Consider the following 20,822-nt stretch of genomic DNA (forward strand, 5'->3'; position numbering starts at 1 on the left):
CTATGCTGATTTGACCTTCTGAATGAACTCTCCAGAAAGCCTCAGTCCTGCTCCAAAAATCTTAAGAAATAATCTAGTCTGCCATCCAGGTCTGAGATCTTGGAAAACCAAAGCCTAGAGAAGTCAAGTGACCTGCCCAGGGCCACAGAGCTAATCAGAAGCAGCAGTCAGGACATGCCCTTGCCAAGGAAAGGGGTTCCTTCCATCACTGAGACTTCATGGAAGCGTCTTTGGCCCTTATTTTGAGCATCTGGTGACTGTGCTGTATGAGGGGTACCAATTATCATGGAAGGCAAGGCATGTCAGCTGGTTATGGGACCTGAAACAAGTGAACTCATCCTTCTTCATCAGAAAAAGAACCTGTGACAGAATACATTTGGAGTGCCTTCACTGTTCCCATGTGATTATCAGGGCCTGCCTGAAGATCAAATTTCAGAATCAGCACTGACCCTTGGTTCATTCTTTTTTTCTTTTTTAACTCATGGTACTGGGGAGGAAACCCAGGTCTTAATGCATGCTAGGCAAGCACTCTACCACTAAGCCACATCTCCAAACTGATTCCTTCTTTCTTAAATAAACAGTCTTTAGCCTACTGTTGAAGCTCCCTTAAAATCTATTATGGACCCAGTAGGTATGAATAAATAAACGAAGTCTGCTTCTAGCAAGAGGTTCTCTGGCTCTGGTTGATTCCTTAAGCCTTAACCAGACCAGATCACCAAGTGTCTCCTGTCTTCTATGGCACACACACCCTGGCAGTCCATCACACACCCTGTTGGTAAGGGGACATAGGGGAAACATTTGATGGAAACTAGCCATTTCCAGATACAGATTTGTGACCTATCAGTGGATCAAAAATCAATTTGTTTGGGTGTTTCTTTTTGAAACATTGAATAAATTAGAAATAAATAGAAAATATCAGCTTGCCTTGCAGGCAGTGCAGGTATGGATTACTTTTGACTGACAGGCACACTGGCCATCTGCTTGGGCTCAGATCCTGGGTCTGCCACTCCCTAACTGTGTGACTTGGACAAGTCCCTTCTCTGCACTTCAGTTACCTCATCTATAAACTGGAGAAAATAACTTCATCAATGTCATTGGGTGACATTGACAACATAAAGTGCTTAGAAGAGAATACAGGTGTCAGCTGTGAATTTCATCCTGCTCTGTTATTTCCTGGGGGTTGTGCAGAAAGATTTAGAAGCCAGTGATATAGAAAATGCCAGCTCTGTCAAGGCTGCCTTTGCCGAGGACCCTACCTGTGGCTGGCATCCAACTCACAGTCTCCTGCTTTCTCCATGAGGCCAGTGCTGGGAACAGGCCTTCTGACTCTACTGATTCCTGCCACCCAACCCTGGGCTCCAAAGGATGGTGCTTGGCAGGGCCATTGAGCAAAGAGGGAGCAGAGGCCTGAGATTCTGGGGACAGTCCCAGAGAGGAAAGAGAACAGCAGGCTCTTTACCCTAGGAAGGTCCATCTAGTTCTCATGGCTGACAGCATGAATGTGGAGGTTTTGAAAACCAAACTCAACTCCAGGAACTCCTGCCACAACTGAATGTCCCTCCTCCCTCTTTTCCCGCTTTCCCTTCCACCCCCTCCAGCTCCCCTGCGCCTGCCTCCCCCATCTCCCCCACCTTCCGCCTTCCTCTCCCCTCCCCCCCCCTCACTTAACAGACTTCAGGCTCCCCAAAGGCTTAATGAACTACAGCTTTCGTCTGTTTTAGTATTTAGTCATGACAGGAAGAATTACTCTTTTTGCCAGGAGAGGAAGAAACGCTTTAGTTATCAGCAGAGCTGGCCAGGGGCCAGGCAGCCTCTGGAGCAGCCCGTGGGGATTAGAATGCCAGAGGTAGACATGCACTGGCCTGGATGCAGCCACACCCCACAAGCACAGTTATGCTGGGCAAGAATGTGGGGCCCCCATCCCCTAAGCCCTAAGTAGCAATAAAGAAGGGGGACCTGCTTCCTGCCTCCCTTTCTGGCCAAGGTGAAGAAGGGAAAGGCCCAGCAACATGGAGACGTAGGATGAGCGGGCCTGGTGAGCTTGTGGAGATCAGTTAAATTGTGATAAAATGAAGAACTATTTACAGAGCACCTCCCTGTGCCAGGCTCTGCCTGTGGAGAGGCCATTGTTGTCCTCACTGTTGATTGGAGTGCGCAGACTTCTCCAGCCATGTAGGGCTGGAGAGAAGAGTCCAGGTGCTTGGTGTTTAGCACCACATGGATTTCTCATGCTGCCTTGGTTTCTGACCATCATCACTCTACTGGGCATTGGTCCAATGAGGAAAGTGAGGTGGTGGCAGTGAGAGGAACATGCAGAGCCACTTCTATGCAGAAGCTAGCTGTCCTTGTATCCTGTGATGCTCCATAAACTCACCAATGTCCATGAGTGTCTTCTTGGACAACTCTTCAGGCTTCAGGCCTGAGACTCAGGAACAGGGCCAGCACTGGGGTCACAGAGCTCAAGCAGTCCCAATGACTGTGACACCAGCAGAGTGATCCCATAGCGACAGGAGAGGGCACCCACTGGCAGTGGTGGGACAGTCAGTTGAATCTTGTTGCTCTGAGCACAGATAAAGCAATGAGATTCTAGTGGCTATTGGGCTGGCACACAGTAGGGCCTCAAATATATGTTGCATTGAGCTATTCCAAGCAAAAGCTTTCTGGGCAACCTCTAGCAAAGTCATCGCACCCACATGAGCTTGTTTCCCCATCTGCAAAGGAAGGATTATGATAATGAATCCTTGAAGGTTGGCTGAGCATAAAAGGAGATATGAGCTAGGTGAGCTCTAGAGCGCCACCAAATGGAAGCCTGAGGGATGGGAAGCTTCTGAAGCTCCTGGCTTCTCAGAGAGGCCCAGCTGTTGGCTTGGAAGAGGCCAAAGAGCTTTTCTTCCAGATCTCTGGTTCCCAACTTTTTGGATCCAGAATTCTTTTACACTCTTAAAAATTAGTGAATACCAAAGACCTTTTGTCTATGTAGGCTATACCTATCAATATTTACCCTATTCAAAGTAAAAACTGAAAAAAATTAAGATATTTGTTCATTTAAACAGACCTATTGTATAGCAACATAATTACATAGTTTTATGAAAAGTTATGTGTTCCAAAACAAATTAGGGAGAAGAGTGATATTATTTTACATTTTTCACAAATCTCTTCAATGTTAGGTTTAACAGAATTCAGTTGTATTCTTATATCTGCTTCTGCATTCAGATTATTGTTATAAGCTCTTTCAGTTGAAATATTTAAAGAAAATACAGCCTTATTTATATATGTAGTTGGACAAGGGAGGAATATTTTAATAGGCTTTTCAGATAATTGTGGATAGTCTTCTTTGAAACTGCACCAAATCTCCACAAACAAAATATTTTAAGGTCACTTGTGATGTGGAATCAGAAACCGTATCAATGAACTTCATATACTTTCACATTAAACTCCACTGGTCTGTCTTAAGCGGATCTTTTGATATAACATTAAAATGTCCTACACTGTTCATTTGGAAATACTAGTTCACTAAGTTATATGGTTCTTTCAAATGCTGACATTTTTCATTGCAGATTATCCAAAAAGCCACACTTGTTAATATCACCATCTATCTTAAAGGAAAAAAAAATCATAATGTATTAGGAAACTGTCCATCTCATAGTGATGGATACAAGTTTTCCAAAATTCGAATTTTTGCTTGAAATTCTGCATTTTATCACCAGCAACAAATACGTCAGTGGTTTTCTTTGAAATGACAGGCTCACTTGGTTCACTTTTGAGAAAAGGGCTGCTAAATTCCCAAGTTTGAATACCCATGGTTTTTCTGTCATTTGTTCATTCAAGGAAAAATGTGTTTCCTGAAAACAGCAGCTATTCAGCTCGCATCTCAATCAGCTCGCATGTGCTTTTCCTTGAGACAACCATTGTACTTCAGTATGGGGCCAAAGTGCTTTATGTATACATCCCATTTCATCACATGTTATATTAAAAAGTACACCCAGGGGCTGGGATTTGATAAAACTAATTTTTACTGCTTCATCGAAGTTATTCTTAAGGGAAATTGCTGTTTGCCCCCTGAGAGTGTGTGAGGGCAGGCAAAGCAATTTGCTTACTAGTCTAACTGGTGCCTGTGCCATGATCCCTGCTAAGACTGCAGAAGTTCTGCACACCATTGCCTTTGTGATGGTCACAAAGGCAATGTCAGCATGCATGTCAACACAGTCAGACAAATATCACCACAGTACGATGATGGAAATCCTATTGATTCCATGCATCTCCTGAAAGTTTCCTGGGAACTCCCAGGGATCTTGGAACACACTTAGAGAACAGCTAGAATAGACAATAATGTAGCTAATTTAAATTTGAAGAATATTCATCCCTTTCCTTTGGCACATGACAATAAAAGTACTTTAATTTTTTAAAAAACTCAACCATGTAATTTTATAGAATTAGATTTGCTCACTGCTGATCTGATTTTGCTCCCCTCCTTGACAGTTGAGGAAATTAGAGCTCCAGAGGCTTAGTGACTTACCTATTTGTTAGCCAACTGGCAATTAGTGGCAGAATCCAGTCTGGAACCCAGGTCTGCAAGAAATCAGGCCAGGGTAATATGGGCCCCACTGGCTACATGGATGCTCAAGGATGCCAAGCAGGCAGACCATGCCCTCTGGGCTGCAGAAAGGGCCATAGGGGATGAGGCAGCTCTCCTTATCCAGGGTCAAATCTAGCAGCACTGCAGATAACGTAAAAAGCATCCATATCTCTCCACTCCACATGTAGCCCATGCATGGGATGGTCATTCCAGGGTCTCCCAGGGAATGCATTCTGTCTATAGTTGCTTATCTCTACAGAGGAATTTCGTTTTACACACACACACACACACACACAATTAAACGAATCCTTCATATACAAATTGATAAAAATGTCCAAGATATATTGTTAAATGGAAAAGCAAGGTATGGAAAAGGATGTAGAACTTTGCCTTTGAGGGAAAAAAAAAGAAGAAGAAAAATAAATCTATTTCATTATGCATATGCACTGATTCCTCTCTGGAAGAAAAAATTGATAATGTCTGCGGCTCCTGGGAGCTGAGGCACTGGAGTCTTTTCAGGGCATCCTTTAGTAACTTTTGAAATTTGAACCCTAGTGACTACCCTATTCAACATAATAAATGAGCATTAAACACACACACACACACACACACCCATAAAATCATTTCTTCAGCACACTGACTTGGGAGTTCTCACTTAGAGGTACTCAGGCAAGTGAGAGCCTTAACTTCATTTCCCTCTTCCCCTTCCTTACCAAGGCAACAGTAACATCTCCTATCTATCTATTTAGTGCTGGGGATTGAACTTAGAGGTGCTTTACCACTGACTTAAGTCCTAAGTCCCCAACCCTTTTTATTTTTTAAAAATATTTATTTCTTGGTGTAGATGGACACAACACAATGCCTTTATTTTTATGTGGTGCTGAGGATCGAACCCGGTCCCACCTGTGCTAGGCGAGCGCTCTGCCGCTGAACCACAATCCCAGCCAACCCCCCGGCCCCCCCCCACGCCCCCTGTTTTATTTTTTATTTATTTATTTATTTATTTATTTATTTATTTATTTATTTATTTATTTTTTAAAAATATTTATTTATTTTTTTTAGTTCTTGGCGGACACAACATCTTTGTTTGTATGTGGTGCTGAGGATCGAACCCGGGCCGCAAGCACACCGCAGGCGAGCACGCTACCGATTGAGCCACATCCCCAGCCCCCTGTTTTATTTTTTGAGACAGGATCTCACTAAGTTGCTGAAGCTGGCTTTGAACTTGCAATTCTACTGCCTCAGCCTCCTGCACCACCGTGCCCAGCAACTAATGCCATTTATTAAGTTTTTAATGGGTGCCAAGCAGCATACAAAGTATGTTATGTACAAATTACCTTCACAAAGACAAAGAAACCATGAGAGTTTCCCCCATGCACCTGGGGAGCTGTGGGTGTAGCCAGGCTGTGGGTGAGAGCTGAGTGAGCCAATCAGGACTGAGCAGGCCTCCCTGGGCCTCATGCAAGGCCTTCTCCACAAGCCACACCACCCCTTCAGTGTGGATTTTCTTCTCCCAATTCCATCTGCAGATAAGATCCTGGTTCACTGTGCCATGGGCCGGAGCAGGTCGGCGACCCTGGTCCTGGCCTACCTGATGATCCACAGGAACATGACTCTGGTGGATGCTATCCAACAAGTGGCCAAGAATCGCTGCGTCCTACCCAACCGGGGTTTTCTGAAGCAACTTCGAGAACTGGACAAGCAGCTGGTTCAGCAGAGGCGACAGACCCAGCGTGGGGACTGCCAGGGGGAGCCATAGGACCCTCTTCACCGCCAAGCATAGACTCTTGGGATGGAGAAAAAAAGCTGAAATGGCGCTGCCCCATGACTTTGGTCACAGAGAAGGGACAGCAAAACCAAAGCTTGACTTCTTCCTAATAATCTTATTAAACTTCCCAGTGTGTGCTGGGAGCGGGGAGGCTTCAGAGCCGCCTCCAGGCGGAGTCCAGGCCTCAGCCCCGTGGGGGGAGACTGGCGCCCGGCTCAATTGGTTACAGATGAGGGCACCGTTCTGCAGTCTCCTGTAATTTTTTCTCCCTCTTCTTTTTTTAAAGATGGAAACAGAAAAGGATTTAAAAATGTGTGGGAATTGTGTTGTGATTAAATGTTTGGCTTTGTCTGAAAGTCAGGTTCTTATAAAAAAATAATTTAAAAATAGAACTTGATTTTCTATAAACACAGAAAATTCCTGTGCAGCTGTGTTACAGGAGAGCTTTCACAGGTATCAGGGCCTCCGGAGGCCACCCCGCATTCTTTACCCATGGAATCCCCAAGTCACCATTCACGGATGCTGCTGGCCTGGCAGGGGTGGGGAGTAGGGTCCTGAGCCCCTTAGAAGCCCCTGCCCTTGGCTTCTTGCCTGCCTTAGGGAGCCAGGGCTCTTCTGAATGGTGGCCAGAGCTGCCACTACTCAGACAAATTCAATAAATTGTGGCAAATTTGGACAAGCAAGAGTTTGGCTTTATAATTTTGCACAAAGAGGGAAAGGAGGAGACACCCTTCAGCAGACCAGGACTGTGCCTCTAGCCAGCTGGGGCTGGTTTGTTTTCAGTCACACCAGGAAGTATTTGTAAAGGGGTTTGCTGTGGAATGGGAGGATGGGGCAGTCAGGGGGGCTCAGGGGTGAGCTAAGCCACTCACTGTGAGCATGTGTGCTCTTCATTCTTGAGAAAATGGTAGCAGCACCAAATGGGTCGTGGTGGCTTCTAGAGCCAGGAACCTGAACCAGACTGAACCCAAAGAAAGAGAGGGGTGGGGGTGGGGTGGGGTCCTAGCAGCCAATGACCAGAAAGGGAAACCACCTGGATAAAGCCAAGAGAGTGTGCTAAAGGCCTACTGGGAAACAATGGAAAGGCGCTGGGTCTCCAGTTTGGTTGTGATTCTCAACAGAATGAAAGAGGAAGTTCTTGTGGGAGGGAGGTAAGAGTCCAGGGATTCAGCAGCTGGATAAAGTCACCCAAGAATCTCCCTGTGACCTCAGGGAAGCTGTTCTGCTTGCTGTGTCCTGGGCCCTTGTGCCTGGACCTGATTCCCTGGGACTATCCTGGTTCTGCTCTGGGAGGGTCACCTTGGCCCAGGAGAAGACTTGGTCCTCTGATGAACATGCACAGGGAGGGGATTCCCCTGAGAGTCCCCACTCTCTGCCTGTGTTAAAGATATTGGGCTTCTAGTAAATTAAAAACCTGAAACATTATAAAGGAGTTGCAAAGGAAAAAGGCAAAGCTGAAATGGAAATATGAATGTTTAGTAAATTGGTCTATCTTGGTGATAAGATCAAAAAGGAGAGATGTTCCCTCTGAAATTGTGACAGGTCTAAACTAGAGAGAGGTCGGGCTGGATCAGCCAAAACTCATGTGATTGTGAGAGAGAGAACAGAATGGTAGGGGCATAATGACCAAGGGTGATGGAATTGCTTAATGACTCAGATTGGGGTGTAATTGGAGCCATGTATGGGCTCTTGGGAAAGAGATGCAGACCAAAAGGGACTGGGCTCAGAGTGATCTCTAGTAGTCTTCCCTAGCATGGCATCCTGATGACTGCCCTCTGAACTGTTTTCTCTTAGGTCTGATCTATTCTGTGCCCAGACACAAATCAATATTTCTATTTCAATAAACTATTTACATTTCAGTGACTTCACATGTAGGGAGGATGTGTTTTCTTGAGCACCTACCACCCCTCTATGCCACCATTTCTTTGTGGGGCAGAGCCCTGCAGAGGGCAGAAGCAAGAGAGAATTTAACACTGGAGGGTCTGGACTCTTCTGGTGACTCCAGAGAGCCAGATAGGAGAAAGGAGGAACAGTTTTTCCAATAGTGTTTCACATCTTCACAAGTAAAATTTTCAATCAATGAGTATTTGTTGAGAATGTACCACACATGCCAACAGTTGCATTATAAGAGGTCAAAAATAAAAGCTAAAGTGTGGGTTGTAATAAAATGCAATGAGGGAAACGGGTGCTTAGGTGGAAAGCAACGGGGAGTGTTGGGGGAGCAACCCACTTTAGAAGTGGGGTGGTGAAGGGCAACCTCTCAGGGAGAGTAAGCTTAGGCTTGAGGTTGTACATCTTGCCAAGGAGGAGCGAGCATTCTAGTCTGAGGAACTGCCCGTCAGGTGAGGGGAGAATGCAAGAAAAGGGGTGGAGAGGTTGGATTTTATTCCCAGTGCAAAGAAAATCCACTCAAGTGTTTTAAGCAGGGAAATGGTGTGAGTTTTTTCAAGATCACTCCAGAAAGAAAAAAAAATCATTTGGCCAAAGTATGGAGAATAGCTATAGGGAACTGAGAAAGGAGACCAGAAGATCAGTTAGGGGGCTGTTATAAGAGAGGGGAAGGTGGCCTGTACAGATAGTGCCAGGGAATTTGCATTCAGGATCATTTTGGAATTATGCGGGAAAAGGAGTGGACTTGCTGAGAGGGGAGAGAAATGAAGGTTAATGAACTGGGTATCACTGCATTATGGCATGTCCAGAAGACACAGAAAAGGTGTCCCAAGTAATTTGATCTGCAATCTAGAGCTCAGAGGAAGGTTCACAACTGGAGATACAAATACTGTGAAGAGGTAGAACTTGAAGTCATCATAGGAGATAGATAAGGAGAAAAAAAGAGAGGATGCTCCAGGCCGGAGTGTTGCAGAACGTGAACTTGTCCAGCCAGGCCTAGGTGGAGGAGGAATCTGGGAAAGGGAACAAAGAAGGTAGCAGGAGTCAGGGAGGCCTGGGCACAGACCCTGAAGTCACTGCTGGGTAAGCGACAGTCCTTGCATTTTCAGTATCGAAGGCTGGCTGCAGAGCAAGCCTTGCTTGCAACAACAAAGGAACCTATATTTATGGAGCACTTAACAGTTTTTACAGTATCATGTATTCATTAGCTAAGCCTTTAAACCAGAGAGGTGACGAGTTACAGCCTTTTCAGAGTTCAATGTTTTAGGAGCCTTTTCAGAGGATACAGTGTTTTAGGAGAAAGAGCTGTGATTTGGGAACACCGGGTTTGTTTCAGCTTACAAATTTTAGCTGGGTGAGTTCAGGCAATTAGGTTAGCTTCTTTGAGCCTCCATTTCCTGATCTGTAAATGAAAACGACCACCCCATTTCCCACACAGGGTGAGTGTGGATCAGGTGGAAGCACTGTTGGTGAAAGCTCTTTGTGATACTGTTGTGAGTCGTTATTTCTGAAACAGCACATTGGTGAGGAAGGCCAAAGTCTGAGGCCCGAGTCCAAGGGCTGGCACCATTCGAGCTATGAAAGTAGGTTGGCAACAGACAATCCATGTTAGACTCTTGAAGAAAATGAACAAGAACACATTCCAGGTTTTTAAGGTGTGGCCTAATCGTGAATGAATCCCAACCTAACGGTGAGTGTATTCAGTCATGATGAATCCAAGTTCCTGTTTTCCAGGACCTGTGGTGTCACATTCAGGTCTGAATTTCCCATCGAGTGGGCAGGTGAGGAGAGCAGGGTGCTCCCTGGCCATCCCAGCTGTGCAATTTCTCTCTTATGCTAAACCTTTCTGATCCCTCAAGAAATGCTGGGACTTGGGGCCCAAAGATAGCTCCCAGTGACTACGCCACAGTCTCTGTGAGACACAAGGTGTCCCGTGTACTGGTCTGATTCTGGTGTGGCAGGTCTGGGACAGTGACTGGGATTTGTCCCCGACCTCCCTAGAGGGCAGGCATGAGTGGGGACATTGGAGCCCTAGCATCCTACAAACCCAAAGGTGTGATCAGCAGGCCACTGCCAAAGGGAATGGTGGGGGGGGGGTCTCCAGCCTTCCCCAAAACTTAAAGCAGCAGGAAAAAAACCTGAATCTTGAAAGTTTCAAAGTGGGGCTTGTGGGGAGCTCTGTGTCAGGGACCTCATCCTGCCTCCCAGGCTTAAGCAGCCTCTTGCCTGATGCTTGGCCACTTCTGACCTGCTGCAACCATGATTCACACAAACCGTGCATTTCCCCATCAGAAGAATGGGGAGCACAGCAACTCTGTCTTCCTTCGCCACAGCAGCCCTTGGAGCCCTCCGGCTACCCTACTGGTGTGGCCAACTTTGCAGGTGTGGGAGGGAGGGATTTAAGGGTAGAATCTGGTTATTAAACCCACTACACATGCAAAAACTGAAAGAGAATGACACAGGTGAGAATACAAGGCCAGGCTCCGCCAGGCATCCTCCTCCATGTGGGGCCTTTTATCCTGGTGCACACTCTATCCTACCTGTTCAGTGTTTTGGGATCATTTTAAAGTTTGTATCTATCATCTGTGTTAACACCTAACTATTATGTGTTAAAACAATAGTAGTGATTTGCTTAGCAGAGAGCTGTGAACACCCACTTCTAGACTCACTGCTTGAATAATCAAATGTTTAAATTTTCATGCAAAATGTTTTCTGAATGCCACTGAATAATGTTTGTGAATATTTACTTTTTCCCCCTTAGTCTGAACGTTTAGACTAAAGAAAACATACAATCAATCATTCACAACAGAGCAAAACTTTCACACTTAAATAAATTTTCAAACATACTACATCAAACTGGGTGTTTTGGAATTAATCTTTATAAAAATGAAGCTTGCTATCATGGTACTAGGCTCTGAGGGTGTTTATACAGACTGTACAAACTAAGCAACTAGATATTTGGGATATTTGTGCAGGATCTCTTTGCAAATGAAGATCAAAGTCAAAAAGAAAAAAACAAATTCACTTTATTTTAAAGACAATGATTGGCATACAGAAGGTATGCACTAGCATAAAATAAACTTTCATGAAAAGCATTAAAATCCATTATAAATTAATTTATTAAATAGGTATTTGGTATATGTGATGGTTTTATTAGATATTACTTTTATTTATTGCCAACCCCTCCCCCAAAGTCAAAGCAAATCAGAAAATCTCATAACTCCAATTTACACTAAATAATTTATTTTCCCAAAATGTGTATGTGTTCTGAGATGTGACACATGATACAGTTCAATTGGTCATTCTCTATCAATCATAATATGACAGGACACAAGAGGCTAAAAATGGCTCATCATAATTTATTTTATGTTAAAATGTACAGCTTTTTTTGTTTGTTTTTGTTTTTTGTTTTTTTTGAAGTAACTGACTAAAAAGATAACAGATAAATACAAGAGTGTCGCTGGCTCCTATTTTATACAAGGATTACGCCTCTCCTGCTTGGCCCTTACTGTCACCCTGTACAGGTACAAAGGCTACAAAAAAGGAAGCAATATAAACAGACACAAATAACTTTTTTGCTTTTTTACATGCGATTTGTAAGCTTAGTTTGAGCTATTCACAAGCTACTTCTCTATTTTTCCTTAAAAAATAACTCCAATATTTTATAAAGATAGAAAAATCTACAGATGGAATGAAAATGTAAAGTTAGAGGCATTTCCATAAAATAGCAACTTTACACCAAATTCACTATTTTTTTAAATTCTGCCAAGTATTTGGACATATATGAAATGTTTCAAAACCTGACAGATAAACACTGAGATATGCTTCATTCAATAAACAGAAGTCTGCATTTATAAAACAGAAAGCTGCCTTTTTCCCCAAAGAAATCTGTCACCAAAATGGAAAAGGGTCTCAACTTTACACCAAACATTTAGCAATAAAACCCTTTTGACTAACCAAATGGGAATAGCCTTTATAGCTCTTTACAGTTTTATAATTAACAAAAATATAGTTTTTTTTTTAAACCCTCAAATTAGGGCACCCTAATCAAGGCAAAAAACTTAAGAAATGGCTTACTGTTAGCACAACACTTGTACAGTACTACAAAATGCACTGTCACTAACAAAGACATTAGCGGCATGCTGAAGTGTCACCTTAAACAAAATATACAATAACTGAAATGCTAAAGGCATTTACATGGAGTGGACAGGGAAGGAAAAAAAAGCTCTAGGTTCAATATTAAAACAGATAATCTGGGGGCTTGATATCCACATTGTTTAATGGAAGCAGGCACAACCAGTGGCTGCCTCCAAACTGTAGTCCAGAGAGGCCTTCCTTCGCAGAGAATGTCATATAAAAGTAACAGAAACAAAGGTACCAAAAAAGAAAGAGGAAAAAAAGAAAAACAACTTGTATAAGGCTTTCTGCTGCATACAGCTTTTTTTTTTTTTTTTTTTTTTAAATAAATGGTGCCAACAAATGTTTTTGCATTCACACCAATTGCTGGTTTTGAAATCGTACTCTTCAAAGGTATTTGTGCAGATCAATCCAATAGTGACGCCCAGTGGGTCTTGTGGACTGCCCAAGGTGTCTACCTTCTCATGTAGGACCCATTGAGAGATTGTTTGGACATGCCTGTGTTCATGTAGCCGTGGTGTCCAGGGGCTGTGTACATCATATTACTGTGAGGCGGGGTCTGCATTGGTTGCTGGGCATATGGCTGGGTTCCCATCATGCCCATCTGCATCTGCATAGGGTACTGGGGAGTTTGATTCATGTAGCCATGATTGCTGTGATAGCCACTGTTCATCATTGGCTGGGACATGCTGTACCCATTCATGGCATTGAGAGTGTTCATGTTCATGTTCACAGAATTGACATTGTAGGCTGGGGCTGGCATCAGGTTCACACTCATGTTCATGCCTCTTTGCATTGTTAAAGTCCGTGCAGGACCCTGCATGGCTACAGTCTGGGAGCGCCCATAGATTTGTGACTGATGGGTGGCAGCGGCTGGTGACAGAGATGCCGACTTGGTTCTCATGGAGACATGGCCCTTGCTGGCAATCTGAGTTTGCAGTCTTTGGCTGTGGGAGATGCCAATATTTGATGCAGCCATGTTCCGCTGCAAAAGAGGCGGCGGCAGATTCATTGGAGGAGGAGTCAGGTTGGGGGGTGGGGTCATGGTAGCTTGTGCTTGGGGTCCCCCAGGGACGGAGTGTGGAGACTGAGAAAGCTGAACAAGCCCTGTGTTACTTAATGGTGTGGACAAAGAGGCACTGTTTGCATAGGAAGTCACAGCAGCGGAATGGCTGTAAGGCAATGAATGATCAATAAGTGTATTAGTTAACTGCTGCAGTTTGGCAAGGCTGAAGGTGGCAGATGGCTGTGGGTAGTGCCCAGCCCCAAAATCACTTTGACCCATTCGCTCATATAAGCCAATGTTGGCGTTGCCTGTCTCGGGGATGTCAGCCAGCTGCATCGGTGGGGTGAAGTTAGCAGCCATGCTACACTGAGCCAGCTGCTGGCTGCTGCTCGGAGGCCTCTCCACCACACAGCCTTGGGGAGACTTGACACTGCAGGTTGGGGGAGAGCTAATGCTGGTTTGCTGCAGCATGCTGCAGCTCCCGCTGATGTTGGACATCTGCTGGGTGACGGCACAGCTGCTCTGTGTCAGATTGCTAGAGGTGAGGTTGCTATAGGAGCAGCTGTTCTGTGAAGAGCCATTTCCACAAATGCTGCCACCCATGGTAGAATCATAGCTGCTTGGATTTTCGTAGTTCTCCGTTGTGCTCTCAATACTGCCCAGGTCGCTAAATCCACTATCTACAACTTGCTGTGAGTGATCTGAAACTGATGGGACATCCATCATTGGACTGGTTTCCATGTTCTGCAGAGATGGCACTGAGATGGCGCTCTGATCTGGGCTGATTTGGGCATAGCTGCTCTCTAGGGCAGGAACACTGGGACTATTGACAGAACGAACTGACTGGCCAGGATGGGAATGAACGGATGAAACTGGGCTACTGTGATCTGACTGTTGGCAATCGTCCAGTGTGGCAGCGATTTGTGGACTTTGGTCTGCGTGGGTGTAGTTTTGTAGGCTTCTACAGGCCTCTTGAGTCTCGGCACAATCCTGAAAGGTGTCATCCTGTTCCCTGTTCTCCTGGGTCAAGGACTGAACTGCCTGAACAGTCTCTGAGTCGATTTCCATGGTGGCTGTGTTTCCCTCTTTGAACTCAGAATCCACTTCGCTGTTCTTTTGATCCTGCTTCTGTGTCTGTTCTTCTGGGGGCTCCTCATCAGACTCAGGTGCATTTTCAGTATCCCCAGCAAGCTCCTTAGGCTCACTGTTACATGAAGCTGCAAGGTCAACCCCACAGTCCATCAGGACCTCTGGATTCGAATGACTAGGCTGGACACTAAGGTCTAAAAAAGCCTCCTGGTTTTCTAGGACTTCTTTGAAGGTTTCCCTTGGGAGTTCTTCCTTCTCCACTTCGGCAGACTCCATGTGACTGTCATCTTCATCATCCGCATCGTGATCCTCGTTGTGAGATGGCTCTTCATCTTCCTCTTCTTCCTCTTCATGATCATCCAAATGCACGGTGTCTTCTTTATCCATTGCGATTCCTGGTTCCTCTTTTTCCTGACTTTTAGCACTATCCTGGTTTTTTTCTATAGTTTCTTCTTCTTCCTCCTCCTCTTCCTCCTCTTCCTCCTCCTCCTCCTCCTCTTCTTCCTCCTCCTCCTCCTCTTCTTCTTCCTCAGGTTTGATGAGATCCTCATCTGGTTTTTCGCCTGGTGATTTATTTGGACTTACAGGTGCACACGCTTCTTCCTTTCTGTTTCCATCCCGAGGCAGCAGGGCTTCCACAGTCTCCCTCACCTCCTCCCCAATCCTGATGGGTGTGGGACTAGTTTTGTCTTCTGAAATCTCCTTCTGCTCTTCCACTGTGACCTGGTCATCAGGTTCCATGGGCGTTTCTGGTGGAGTATACAGATTCAGTTTAAATCCAGTCTTCCTCTCTTTGTTTTGCCTCCACTTAGAAAGACCACGCTTTGTTCCTTTTGGCCATACTTGTTTGCACTTTAGAGGTTCAGGATTGTCTTTGCTCCCTTCTTTCAAGTTACTTGCATCATCATCTATTTTGTCTTAGTGGAGAGACAGAAAGGGGAAGGAAGACAAGCAAAGTTTTAGAAAGCATAGCCATGGACAACTTGAATTCCTTCCTCTAACTTAATTAGCCAGCACTGCTTTCAATTTAGCATTTTAAAAGCTGATGGTCAAGATAATCAAGACTAATGTAGAATAATATTGTTGCATAAATCAAATAAATAACTTAGGCCTGGGAAAACATCCGAGTTTAACAAACAAGACATTCTATGATGTGAAAGCCCTGAGTTCTACAACATAAAAAAAAAAAAAAAAAGAAAGAAATGAACTTGAACATTTAGAAAGTAAGAAATACAGGGGAATGGAATTAATGCTAGCTTATATGCAAATCATCACTGCACTAGAAAAATAACTAGAAGAATAATTCCTATATCTATCCTGAGGAAATCAACTTTTGTGGATATTTGCTCGATTTAAATGATCTCAAGATGACATTATTTAATTTTCTTTGAATGTTTTCTCTGGCATAAAAATAAACTGTGTACCTCTGAAACAAATGAATAAATAACTAGATACACAAAACACAAATGTATCTGTGAACCATCATTTTTAGGATTATCTTTTTTTTCTTTTTCCCTTTGGCAGTACAAGGGATTGAACCCAGAGGCTTTTTACACATGCTTTGAGCTAAATCCATAGCCTTTTTAAAGTTGTATTTTGAGACAAGGTCTCACTAAGTTGTCCAGGCTGCCCTGGAACTTGTGATCCTCTGGCCTCTGCTTCCCAAGTAGCTGGGATTACAGACATGTGTCACCATGCGTGGCTTAGGATCATCATTTTTGCAAGATATAACAACCTACAATACAATTACCATGAAATTACTGAATACTGAAAATACAGGTATTCTTTTCATCTCTCTGTCCACATTATATTTGGGATCAGTTTATGTCTCAACTGGAAGATTTGAAATACAAAACAATTAGAAACACACTGTGATTGCAAAGTTCATTTTAGTTCAGGTAACCTTATTTTTCTGTGTCCATATGCACATGTGATTATAAATAAATATGTTTATATAAATATGTGCAAACAAATAAATACATGAAAATATATTTACACACACACAAAATAATAAACATATAAAATACCCACGTCTTAACTTCTTTAGAAGATTGAAGACTACACTAATCCCCTAAAGTAAATGGCCAATTTAAAGGGAAAGCTCTATAAAGAGCAATAGTCTTACTAGAAATTCTCTTTTTGGCTAGATACAGTGGCACACTCTCCAGCCACTTAGGAGGCTGAGGCAGGAGGATAAAAAGTTTGAGGGCAGCATTGGCAACACAGCAAGACCTTGTCTCAAAAAATAAAAAAAGGAAGAGCTGGGAAGGTAGCTCAGTGAAAGAGCATCCCTGAGTTCAATCCTCAGTGCTCCTCTGCTCCCAACCCCTGGCAAAAACAAAACAAAACAAAAAAATTAACAATAACGATAACAAAAAACAAAAGCATCAAACATTATTTTGGAGAACAAAAATAAGATCTAACAACTGAGGAAGAGAGATCCTTCGTGCCAGAATGGAGTGATTTCTAATCCAGTCAGTGCCGGGCAGGGTCAGCTTTAGCTCGTTTACATAATAAAAGGACTACATATAAACTTACCTGCCAGCATGCTTCGTTGAAATTGACTAATTGAAAAAAACATATGAGATGCAGAATGATCTTGGCTGGACGTGCCAAGTACTGGGCCTGAGTTGTCAAGTTGAGATGTTCAGATTATTTTCTTTATATTCATAATGGCAGATATGGCCATACCAATGACCACAGAATCCACATTCTTACTCTACATGCTACTGATCCTACCAGTAATTTTTTTTTTTTTGGTGGGGGGCAGTGGGGGGAGTTACTGGGGATTTAACCCAGGAGAGCTTTACCACTGAGCTACATCCCCAGTCCTTTTTATTTTCCATTTTGCAACAGGGTTTCCCTAAGTTGCTGAGGGCCTTGTTAAATTGCTGAGATTGGCCTCAACCTGTTATCCTCCTGCTTTAGTCTCTTGAGTTGCTGAGATTATAGGTATGTGCCACACACCTGGCAGTCCTACTAGCTTTTGTAGGAATACCTCCCTAAATCAGAAGATGAATTTTCAGATAATTATTTTTAGAGGGAACAAGATCCAGAAAGGTATAATATAGCCACAAAGGATTCCTAAAAGTCAGTAGCACAAAGTGGAGAAGAAAGGCAATGATAATTCACCTACTGACTCCTGAGAAGATAGCCAAGAAGTAGAAGTAAATCTCAATCTCCACACACACAAAGGAGCTCTCATTCTGCAGTCTGATGCTGTTTATGTGTTCATTTGTTTAAAGAAACCAAAGAAAAGGGCTTGGTCTTTCTATACCCAGGGTTAAGATGTCTTTCCCTCAGCAAATATTGTATGCCAATTATAGTGTTCCTGTTGAAGTAAGGAAGTCAAGAAGGTGCTAACTTGGGTTCTTAAAACTAACTTTTCAAATGCTAGAGTGCAACCTGTGGTTCCCAGGCAAATGAGATGGTTTTTTCCCAGACTGGAACAAATTTTAGATGGAGTCATTTCAGCTAAAGAGAAACGAGCCTTATAAAGCCTCATGATTCAGCTGGGAGTACAAGTGCCCAAACTGAGTGCTTTTAAACAGCACAAAGACAATTCAATGGTAGTTTGGTAGGTTTTTTAGAGGATGAGGAAGGGGTATCCATGTCAACGTCAGAGGAAAAACTATTTCCTGATTTCTATATTATTCAATATTATCAAAGCTAATATTGATGGTGTGGATAAGTTCATATGATTCTTGATCATAATATCCTCAGATACTACTGATGAGTAAGATGTACCTCTAGTTTACTAATAACTGTTTTCTAGGAAAGGAACTATTCTCATTCAATTCCCACACTGATGATAATATATACCCTGATTTCTACAACATTAAATGAAGAAAAGTACCTGTTAGAATCAAGGAAATGCAGTGTGTTTCTTATTGACAGACTTCAAATTTTTTGAAGCTAAGCCAGTTTCTGGAAAGACAAACCCACCCACAGGAACATTCTGGTCTTAGTAGTTGTTAACATAAAATCCCACTGCAGGGAGAAAGGACAGATGAGCACTTATTTCAGGTGTGATGATATGACCTCCCAGATGCCTTTAGTATCACTCCAGGAGCAAGTCAAACTAACAGTCGTAGGGTAAGGTTTTTATAACCCTCTACTTACTTCTACACGGGTCAGCATTCTTAAAGCAATGATTGTCTTTTCCTTCCTCTTCCTCTGTTTGTCTTTTCTTCCCAGGCTGATGTTGGAATGCTTTTCTCAGAACTGGCTTCCTGCCATCTTCCTCCACTTCGATCTCACAGGTAGGCTCCAGCTGCGGCATTGGCCTCTCTTCATCTGAGTTGTCAAAGGGCTCATTCAGTACTTCTGTCGTCTCAGAAATGGTCTCGGTTGTTACACTGCTGTTGATCCTCCTGCGTTTACGACCCCTTTTCTTCTTTAGTACAAAAGGCCTCTGAAATTAATTCCAAACATAATACATAAGAGCTCATGAGAAATTAAATGGTTGTGTCGATATGCAGCAAACATGTATTGAAAATGCGCCTGAGAATCTTGCACGTAAAGACTTCTGTAAATGCCTTTGTACTTAACCTTCCATTTGATGTTTAACATCCCTCTCGGGCTACAACTACAGAGGCAAGTGTTTTCCAAATAAAACAGTTGTTTACTCAAGCAGATGCTTCGAGAGGGCACATCCTAGCAGCTTGACTGTATATTTTAAAAGCTAAGCTTTGTTATTCTAGCATATATTTTCCAAGTGGTACTTGTTGGCTTCAATATCCTAAACATCATAGATCTTTTTTAGGGCACTATGAACCCCAATGTTTCTATAATGTTGCAATAATTAACTAGCCACTGAGTCACTCATTTAATACTTGGTAAATGTTCAAGGGACAACTACTACATGCAAAACACTAGGGAAAACATGATGGTGTACAACACTGGCTTACTTGTCCCATTTCATAGGACTTCAAGAACTATGAAAGGGGAGGAAGAAAAGGGTACTCCAGGAAAGTATTATTCTCCTGCTTAAAAAGCCCACAAGGTAGCTGCTAAACAATTGATAATTCTGTTAAATATTTTAATATGAAAGGCAGCTAAAAAAGACAGATTTCTATCCTCCATGTAAGATATAAAAATATTTCTTCTATTTGTACTAAAGTTTGGCACAAATGACTCCAAAATCGTAATAAAAATGTTTTCCAAAGTGAAAAAGTATTTAATAATACAAAATTTAAATAAAGGAATAACAGGTAGATTTGCTGTTAAAATGTAATCTGTCAATAATGAGTCCCCAAATTGTTGGAAATAAACTGCAAAGAAAGGTTCAACAAATCTGGTTAAAAGCCAACCTCTAGATCTGGGAGTATAGCTCAATGGTAGAGCTCTTGCCTATCATGCGCAAGGACCTGGGTTCAGTCCCCAGTATTAAAAAAAAAAAAAAGAGAAAAAGCCAACCTTCAGGTAAATTGTATCCAAAAATTATTGTCTTATATTTTTAATGCTTTGAATGTTCTTGACAAACACACATAGGCCTGTTAATCGTATTCTGTAATTTAACATTTGTGGTTATTAATCACCCTCCCGTCTGCCTGCCCTCCCAAACCACTTGAATTTTCCCAAGCAGAAGTGTAGAAAATATAAAATAACTGATTTCCTTAAGGTTGAGTCCATTTATATGGTAGTCCACATCATGCCTTGGATGATTCTGGGTTTTGATAGTTTTAGGACAAGTTTCTCTTGTTATATACATAATGAGAATGAATGCATTCTCCTTGTAAGAAATTAAAACATTATTCAGAAGCCTGAAGTCCACTTCATGGATGTTCCTTATTACCACCTCTCCACAGCTACCCTCCCACTAGTTGCCAGGGTTAGAAGAAAGCACTGATCTGGGAGTTAGAGTGGCAAGCTGCTTGACAGACACTACATAGCAGTGGCCTTGGAGCAGAGACTTACCTTGTATCTTGTTATCTCTATTTGTTTTGGCTTTACTAACAAAACCAGACAGATACTGCTTACAAAGATATCAGATCTGGGAAAGCAATTACTTAAAAAATCAATTGTTTACTTTCTATACTACTGGAGATGAGATGGTATAATTTAGAAAAACCACCAGGCTACTAAGATATGAGGAATTTCATTAATGTGCCATAGACCACAGATGCAAAACATCAGCCCAAAGGGCCCCAAATACCTTCTAACAATTCTATGCTGAGAACAAGAGAGAAGCAACAGCAAGAGCACTGGGCTTTGAATGAGCTCTTGGACTCCTTAGGCTTTGAAAGGTGGTTGATGTGCTCTCTGGGGCCCCTTTTCTTTCTCATAACTGGATTCTACTCTTGCAGACCAGCAGGTGGCAGTGACTACTAAACTAGGAAGCTGGCCTGTCCCTG

At 42.9% G+C, this 20,822-nt stretch overlaps 2 protein-coding genes across 5 annotated transcripts in view; one reads left to right on the forward strand and one right to left on the reverse strand.

The window, feature by feature from the left end:
• Positions 1-6,980, forward strand: part of Dusp29 (dual specificity phosphatase 29) — a 36,546-nt gene extending 29,566 nt beyond the window's left edge. For both annotated transcript variants that reach the window (XM_015504604.2, XM_048801828.1), the window contains one exon: positions 6,106-6,980. In XM_015504604.2, coding sequence (XP_015360090.1) covers positions 6,106-6,335 — 230 coding nt within the window. In that variant the 3' untranslated portion in view covers positions 6,336-6,980. The remainder of the gene's footprint in view (positions 1-6,105) is intronic.
• Positions 6,981-11,242: 4,262 nt separating this feature from the next.
• Kat6b (lysine acetyltransferase 6B) overlaps positions 11,243-20,822 on the reverse strand; it is a 173,309-nt gene continuing 163,729 nt past the window's right edge. For all 3 annotated transcript variants that reach the window (XM_048801829.1, XM_048801830.1, XM_048801831.1), the window contains exons 16-17: positions 18,589-18,880; positions 11,243-15,383 (exon numbers count right to left, since the gene is read on the reverse strand). In XM_048801829.1, coding sequence (XP_048657786.1) covers positions 12,826-15,383; positions 18,589-18,880 — 2,850 coding nt within the window. In that variant the 3' untranslated portion in view covers positions 11,243-12,825. The remainder of the gene's footprint in view (positions 15,384-18,588; positions 18,881-20,822) is intronic.

This window comes from Marmota marmota, unplaced genomic scaffold (assembly GCF_001458135.2).
Source record: "Marmota marmota marmota unplaced genomic scaffold, marMar, whole genome shotgun sequence".
In the NCBI taxonomy this organism is placed as follows: Eukaryota; Metazoa; Chordata; class Mammalia; order Rodentia; family Sciuridae; genus Marmota; species Marmota marmota.